General features: G+C 28.8%; 1 protein-coding gene across 1 annotated transcript; it reads left to right on the top strand.

Annotated features, from left to right (window-relative positions):
* The first annotated feature begins 6,765 nt into the window (after positions 1-6,765).
* Positions 6,766-8,253, top strand: GATA9 (GATA transcription factor 9). The gene is given in 3 exon segments (XM_068624605.2): positions 6,766-7,155; positions 7,413-8,046; positions 8,049-8,253. Coding segments are annotated over 3 exon segments (942 nt in total). The 5' UTR covers positions 6,766-6,879; the 3' UTR covers positions 8,081-8,253.
* The last annotated feature ends 821 nt before the right edge of the window (positions 8,254-9,074 follow it).

Here is a 9,074-nt window from a genome sequence, read left to right as displayed (position 1 = left end):
TTCAAATATTTCTATTCCATAATGAACACACTTGTACAACATAATGTGATGCATAACTATTTTATGCAAATAAAATAAAAAAAGTATCACATTAATTATATATCACAATTTTATTATATTTTTTTTAGTTAAAATTTAATTTAAAATAATTTAAAAATAAAAATATTTGAAACTAACTAGATAAAATTTACATCTATTTTATTTTAAAAAATTAACTTGTTCTTGCTTTCTCATGTCACAGATAGGTATGGGATGCACTAACGGTTACTAAAGTCCATTTGCTTCTCATACATTTCTTATAATAAATTATTATTATTATTAAATGTTACTATCTGTCCTACAAATTTAATGTATTATTCAAATAAATAATTGATAATTATTATAATATCTATTTAGAATAATATATCATATTACTAATGTATATCTACATTATCCATTCGAATAGTCTAATAATTTCATTATAAAGAATTTATATTATGTATCAGTACTTGATATTTTTCAATAGAACGATTTTTATTACATCAAGTTTCTAAACTCAGTAATCCTATTTACTATATGTTGTACAATATGTATCTTATTTTTCAATAGTTATTAATTTTAAATCATAAAATATATAGCAAAATATATAAAAATGAGGTGCAAAACATGCTTATTTACAATTGAATCAGAATAATTCTTGTGCTACCTTTAATTATGAAACAAATTTTTAAAAAAGAATACCTATAGATAAAATTATTTTTACTTTTTCTATAACTAATCATTGTAAATTATTACTATAGTAAGATTGTTAACTGTTAATATGATAATAATTAAAAAAAGAAAATAAATTATTATTCTTACTTACTTAAAAACTATTCACAATTACATATCTCTTCTTTATTTATTTTGTAATTGAGATTATTTTTAAAATGTTGAAAGTTGAATTCATAAGTTAAAGATTTAAGGGATGTGAATGAAAGATGAAGTAGTATATTGAAATAGTATGGTTGTTAAATGATGAGATTTTCTTGTAATTGAAGCAATAAAGTAATTAAGAGCAGAACCTTATCCATTTTCATTAATTTCTACGAAATTAGAAGGCTCGTGGCTGCATAGGGATTCTCGTCACCCTAAATTCATAGTTTTTCACACTCTTTCACTTGTCGGTGGATGCCACGTGGCAGAGGACACCAGAATTGATTCACACTCACATCAACATCACATGCATGTCTTCCTTCTATACTTCTTCTTTCTTTTTCTTTCTTTTTCTTTTTTTTACCTTCAACCAATATGATTTAATATAGTTACATAGTTATAGAGTCTTGAATCAAGTAAAAGCGTTAGAAATAATAAATTTATTCACTATATTACTAATTTTTTTTATTAAATAATAATTAAATTTTAAAAATAATAATAATTAATTATTATATTGATTAAATTAAATATTAATTTAAAAATTAACAAATTATTAGTATTTAATGTAACTTTTATTATTAATAAAATATTATAAAATAATTTATAAATTGATATTTAAATTTTAATTAATAATATTTTAGATTTTAAATTAGTTTCTAAAATTAATAGAGATTAATTTAAAATATATCTAGTTAGTAACTAAAATCTTAGTAGTTAATAATTAGATATCAATTTTGAAACTATTTTATAAATTTTTATTAATAATATAAATTATTTTAAATACTAATAATATTTTAGTTTATAAAATGTTACTAATTTAATTAGTAATTAATTATTTTAATATTTGAAATTAATTTTTATTTAATAATATTTTTTAGTAATAAATTGACTACTTTGTTCTAAAAATTGAAATAAAAACAAAAATAAAACACAAAATGATACATTTATAAATTTAATTATATATATATATACCTATTATAGTTGAATTTATTTTTAATAACATGTCATATTAAAAATTGGATTAATTTATTATAAATTAATACAAATAAATATTTTTTATAATTTTATATTACAAAGGATGATTCTATTTTGTTTTTTTACTTTTTTACTAAAAAGCTATAATGTATTTTTGAAGGATATATGTTTTCAAACAATTTTTAATATTTGAATGTCTTTTGTTAGTCTTATTTTGAAACAAAATAATAACTACCTCTTTAGGACACTAAATTTTAAAAAATAAAACCATATTTTAAATAAATAAATAAGAGTAAAAGAATTAGGGACTAAAATAATATATAAAAATAATTTGAAATATTAAAATATCTTCACCAAAAGTCATCTTCAATACTCTTCTGACATGATAGAGCAAGATGACAGAAAAGTCCAAAAAATTTCCATCTATCTTAAGTATTGTTTTATTCTCTAGCAATTGTCTTATACTATATCAATAATGATTATTTATCTTAATAAGAATATGTTGCGGTGTATGTAAAATTATTATTGATTAAAAGAAGTTAAAAAATAGTTTTAATATTTCTCTTGAAAAATTATTAAAATTAATATACAATTTAAATTATATAAATAAATATATCTCAATAAACACAAGAAAATCATCAAATTATAATTAATTTTAGAGACTAAAATAATTAATTATTATTGGACTAAATTAAAGATTATTTTAGAGATTAAAAAAGTTATTAGTATTCAAAGTAATTTCTATTATTAATAAAAATTCATAAAGTAGTGTTATTAGAATTTAGAGTCCTGTGGGGTCTGTTGATTCCACCCTCGTTACAATGCTTTGCTTGGAGGGCATTACAAGACAAGATACAAAACAAAATTTTCTTAGAAGGTCGATTCACGTTGTGGATTCTTGGTGTTTTATGTGGAAGTAAGGAGGAAACAACTTTCCACCTCTTGATATCTTGTCCAATTGCGAATGTTGTTTGGAATCTATGCACAACTGGATCGAGGTTAGTTCTGTAAACTATTTTGCTATGATTGTTCTTGGTTTAACAAAGAAGGTAATAAGTTGTGGAAAGGAGTGTGTCTTTCCATCATTTGGTGCATTTGGAAACATAGGAATGGGATAGTATTCAACCAAGAAAAAGTGGACGCAAGTGAATTTTTCTCTCTGGTTCAAGTAGAGACATGAACTTGATTAAAAAACAATGTTCCAAGGGTGTATTTCTCTTTTTCAAATTGGGTCCAAAGCCCAACTACCTGTATTACTACAGCAGCTAAATGTTGATCGTCTTGTGGATTTAGAGGTTGATCTCCCGTTCCTTTGTTCGACCCAGCTGGTGTACGTTTTGTTTCTTGTTCTTGCTTTGGATTTTGGTATTATTGTTTGAGAGACACAATTTTCCTTTGACGTGGAGTTGTTTAGCATTTTTGTTTTGCATGACATTTTTTGCTTTTACCGTAAAGTGTTTAGAGTTGGAATATTAAGAGTTGAAATACCCTTTATGTTCCAGTTATATTTATTTATTTATTTATTGTTTGGTGATTAAAAAAAATTAATTATTTATATCAATACAAAGGATATTTATATATTAAATTAAACTTAAACTTATTTTGAATATATACAAAAGACTAGACAATTTTTTTACTTATGATTAATTTTATATTTTGACAACAATTTTAACCATTTATATATAACTTTTAAGGAATAGTTCAGTGATATGAAAAATTATAATAAAATTATTTAAGATAAAAACTAATTAAAAGAGAAAAAAATAAAGAGATTTAAATTAAATATTTATTTATCTGTGAAAAATGTGCATAGAAATTATGTGTGTAAAAACGTGGAAGTGATTATAATAGTCATAAGTCGTCTTACGGTCCTTTTTTTTTTTTAATTACTAACGTTGTAGCAATACTACATATTACTGAAAATAAAAGAATAAGGATTAAAGAATAAATTTATAATGTTAATAAGCAATAACATAATTGTTGACTTGTTCTTTTTAGAAGTTTAGTAATACAATTGTTGAGATGGTAAGAGCCTTGTATCTTATTCCTTAATAAAAAAAAGGTATTAGAATATATATTTTAAGGAAATGGTAAAATTTTACAGAAATATAAAATGTAATTTATCTAAATTAACATAACCTGAAGGAAGTTAAAAAGTAATTAGACTTAAATGTATAAAAACAATTTATAAAAACAATTGAATTGAGAGAGATTACATGTTCATTCTGCACTTTCAAAGTAGCTAGTCTTATCAATTGGAATAAAAAAAAACATATGGTTTCTTCTAGCTGAATGGACAATTAATTAAATTATTTTATTTATTTGTAGTTTTCATACAAAGTTTTTTTTTCCCACAATAACCCCACAAAATTAATCTTGGAACTTGCTGAAATCTCAACTGAAAAACCTTGTCCCAAGATGGAAAATGAAACTTGAAACTTTAAGAAGAGATATCTGGCTTGAAAAACTGGAGAAGAGAGCAACAAAAATAACAAAATATATTATATTTAATATGTTTAGATGTAATAATTATGCATTAATTAACTTGCTCTTTACTTTTACATGTGAAGCAGTCAAATGATTAAAAAGTTGTTTATATGACTGTTTAGGTATTGTAAATTGTGCTTAGTAGACTCATACTTTTTGTTTAAATTAGTAAAGCTTGTGAGAAGGAATCATATTGCCATATGCTTTTTCTTTATATATATATATTTTTTTGTTTTGTCTTTTGTGATATAGTTTTATTTTCTTTACTACTCTTCTAGGGTTATATATAGATTTACTTGTATTTGTCAATTTAACAAATTTTGATACCCTAATTTTGCTTAACCAGTTTATTCCTTCCTCTGGCAGCTAGCAAGGAAGGTTAAAACACAAACAAAATCCATTGACATGCATAGAAGGAGAAGAGATTCTTACAAGGCAATGCTTATGACATGTAGCAACTTTCTATTAACTTATTCTCATGAATCAATGAACGTGGCTGCTTATCACTTGAAAATCTACTGCTAAGATAAATGATATGGTGGACCACATAATATTTTTCTTGTCTTATTGGATTGTTGTGTTTAAAACAAGGGTTCATTAGTGTTTAAAAATATATATAATATTTAGTTAATTGACAGATAAAATAGTATTATATGTTAGTATATGATGAGCATCTGAGAAAATTGAACAAAGATAATAAAAAGATACCCAGTTCCCAAGAAACAATGAAAAATTCAAAAGAAAAGGCTGGCAAATGAGGTTGAAAACTTGGACACTAATGTTCTGCTCTCAGCTATAAAACTTACTCTATCACTCTCAAATGGGTTTAGTTTGAGGCAAACTAAAGTGACAACTATATCCCTTTATTCCTTTACCATATTTAATTAACTAGCTCTCCATCTTCAAACCTAGCTCTCATGCTACAGTTTCACAGTTCTACTTTTTATAATGTACACTCTGTCCTCACACAAAAAAAAAACACTAATATTTAGTTATTAGGAATCATAATTAAGATTTAACTCAAAGTTAAACTTTGTTATAGGAAATATTTATGTAATATATTTGAATAACTATCCACAAAATATTCATAGATTACACTATCATGTCCATCTAAACTTTGACTAGAGATATTAATGATATTTCTATATTTTACAATCATATAATTTGTTGCATATTTAATTCATCTTGAGTTATTAATATCACAATTTAATATTTTAACAGTACTAGTTTGATAAATAATAAAAAGTATTATATATATATATATATATATATATATTGACACGTATATTCTTATAAATAAACCATTCAGACTTGTATGTCTTTTTCTCAGGTATAAAGGATGCTCCTGACTGCAGTCTCATTCACTCTGTAAATTATAATTCTATAACAGTACATTATCTATCTTAATTACCGATTATCAACAACAATTAACAAATTTATCAACAACAATTAACAAATATATAAAAACAAGTGCATGTACATAATCTCACTATTATTATTTTGTTTTTTTTTTTTTGCAGTTTCTGATATATGCATACCGATTGATTAAGATTTATTATATATTTTTTTTATCAGCAAAAAAGATTGAATAACAGTAACCACTTCAGGTGGTTCAACCCTTATACATACCTAAAAATATGAGGCAATTTCTCTGGTTTTCCAAACCAACAAATAGGGAGACAAACAAATCTACCACTAAAAACCCGTGACTAACCCGTACCAATTCAAAACTAACCCGTACAAATTCAAATCTAACCCGGACAAACTCAAAACTAAACTCAATACAATATCTTTGCAACTAGGGGCAAAAAGAAGAACAGAAGCTTAGAACTACAACCAACTCAACCGAAAGAGTAACTCTTATAAATGCTCACTTTATTGAAAACATACAAGCCTTAAGATCCATGCACCAATGTAAAATTAGCAGAAACAGTTTTAGAAATTACCAAGACCAAACTAAGACTTATTATATGTTATAATAAGGTAGAGTGATCACTATAGTAAACATAATAGAGTAGGTAACATTTTAAATTTTAAAACATTTTCTTCTTCTTCTTTCTTCTTATTATTTTCTCCTGTTATGTTAGAATAACCACACAGAAAAATTATATAAGAACCCTAGATTAAGAAAACGAGAGAAAACTTGTAAAACTAAAACTGAGTTCAAAAGCAAAAGAAAAGGTAGCAGCAAATAAGCAAAGTGACTTGAATCACAAATTCTTGGCAATTTCTTTTAACTCAATTAAAGTCTCTTATTAATTATATTATACGCTTTATTAAATTTAGGTCAGGAGACTTTTTTTTAACCTTGAAAGAGAGAAAAATAATAAATAATTAAAAAAAAAGAGTAGTCCCATTTAGGTGTCCGTTTGTCCCCTTTAAACGCAAATAAACCCTCTTGGGCTTTTCTCTCTCACCACTCAAAACCACAACTTTGTCACACTTTGTGTCTTCAACTCCCTATACTTTCTCACTTCACCCTCTCCTTAACTTTCCTTCAACCCACCACAACAACCAGAAGCCATGGAAGCACAAGAGTTCTTCCACAATACCTTCTATCCTCAATTCCCCTCCGACAACACACCTCCCTCTAACGCCAGCGCCGCCGTCACTGACCACTTCACTGTTGAAGACTTCTTCGACTTCTCCAACAACGACGACCCTCCCCTCGCCGAGGCCACCACCTTCGACTCTCTCCCCACTGACCACTCTCCCACCTTAACCAACATCGACACTTCCACCAACAACTCCAATTTCACAGTCACCGACGGACATTTCTCCGGTGACCTCTCTGTCCCGGTACATACATACGTGTCTCTAAAGTCTATATACATGTGTTTTCTTAATAAACACCATTGTGTCTATGTGTGACTGCTACACTCTCTCCACCACCCAAAACCTCTAATTATTTCTTTTTCTCAATTCTCATGCCACGTCCAATCAATACAACAAATAATTCTTGTCCTTATTACATATATGCGTTTCCGTTTCCGCTTCTGCCAATGTCTCAATTTCATTTTTTTTTTTGTATTAATCAATGAATTATGTGTGCGCAGTATGATGATCTTGCGGAATTGGAATGGCTGTCGAAATTCGCGGAGGAATCCTTTTCCAGCGAGGACTTACAGAAGCTGCAGCTGATATCCGGCGCCGGAGTGCAAAAGGATGCCACATCGGAAACACGTGACCCGAACCCGGCTTTATTCAACCCGCAAGTATCGGTTCGGGGCAAGGCGAGGAGTAAGAGGACTAGAGGACCGCCATGCAATTGGACATCTCGTCTGGTCGTCCTTTCTCCGAACACCGTGTCGGAGTCTTTTCATTCAGACGGCGGTAAGAAGGTTGCCCCGCGGAGGAGGGATGTGAGCGAGGGCAGCAGCGAGGGCAGAAAGTGTCTGCATTGCGCGACGGACAAGACGCCGCAGTGGCGGACCGGCCCCATGGGCCCAAAAACACTTTGCAATGCATGCGGCGTGAGGTACAAGTCCGGCAGGCTGGTGCCCGAGTACAGGCCCGCCGCAAGCCCAACTTTTGTGCTGACAAAGCACTCAAACTCGCATCGGAAAGTGTTGGAGCTGCGGCGGCAGAAGGAAATGGTGAGGGTCCAGCAGGAGCAGTTGCTCCACCTGCAGCATCAGCAAAACATGATGTTCGAAGTTCCATCCAACGGTGAGGATTACTTGATCCATCAGCAATGGGTCCCGAATTCACACACCTCATCTAATCTCCTCCTAGACTAGGAACCTTCGGGTGGAGCTTCGGGTATTTTGTAGCTACCTACAGTTCTTTTCCTTAATTTTCCTACCTAATTTTTCTAGGAATTTATTTTATTTCTTTCTCTGTAACTTCAAAATTTTCACTTTATGCTACATGTAGACTTCTCTCACTTTTCTTCAAGTCATTTTGACAGACTTGATAACTCTTTCGAAACTCAACATTTTTCTCTCCGAATTATGTTATAGGTTAGGTAAAACATTAAGAGAAATAACATTGAATTATATAACTTAATACTTATGTCTGTTTTTAGTTAGATTTAATAATTTCCTAAACAACTTCAACAAAACTACTAATTGAAGTGTTTAATAATAGTACTAGTAGGTCATAGCAGTTGCTTCTGTGTGGACCACCTCAACGAATTCTAACTCAATTTTCCGGCACACTGTTAACTATGTCGAAGCAATTAAAGACTCGAGCTACCACTGTACTGTAAGAAAAATCTCCTAATTTTGGAATGGGAGGGATGAAAATCAGAAAAAAAATTGTTTGTATGCTGTATATTTCATGTGATAAAGGATAAGCACTGGAATAAGGTAGAAGATTCAATAGAATTTTTTTTTTAATAGAAAACAATGAAAAAGAAGACGTGACAGACATTTTAGTAATATATAGGTAACTGATAAAAATTGCATGCATATGCATCGATCCCGCATCCATTCATGTCAGGGCATTATTGGTGGCAAATCTAGGTACCAGTCATGTTCCTGAGTAGTCAGCATAAAATTTTCAGTTTTTGGTAAATGTTCCTTTCCCTTATTTTGTTTTTCATTGTCTTCTTTTCAAATAAATCTCTTCAGTAAAATTGTTGTTGTTGGCAATTACTTTCTTTTATTAATATCAGAAACTTAATGTGTGTGCAGTGTAATTTGAATGAATCCCATTACTATACCTATCATCATACCATACTATAATTGCTGTTAACATTGAAATTCATGTACATA

The sequence above is a fragment of the Phaseolus vulgaris genome, chromosome 9 (assembly GCF_051622355.1).
Source record: "Phaseolus vulgaris cultivar YP4 chromosome 9, ASM5162235v1, whole genome shotgun sequence".
Classification (NCBI taxonomy): domain Eukaryota; kingdom Viridiplantae; phylum Streptophyta; class Magnoliopsida; order Fabales; family Fabaceae; genus Phaseolus; species Phaseolus vulgaris.
Note: the sequence above shows the minus strand (reverse complement) of the source record. Positions and strands in the feature narration are given on the sequence as shown.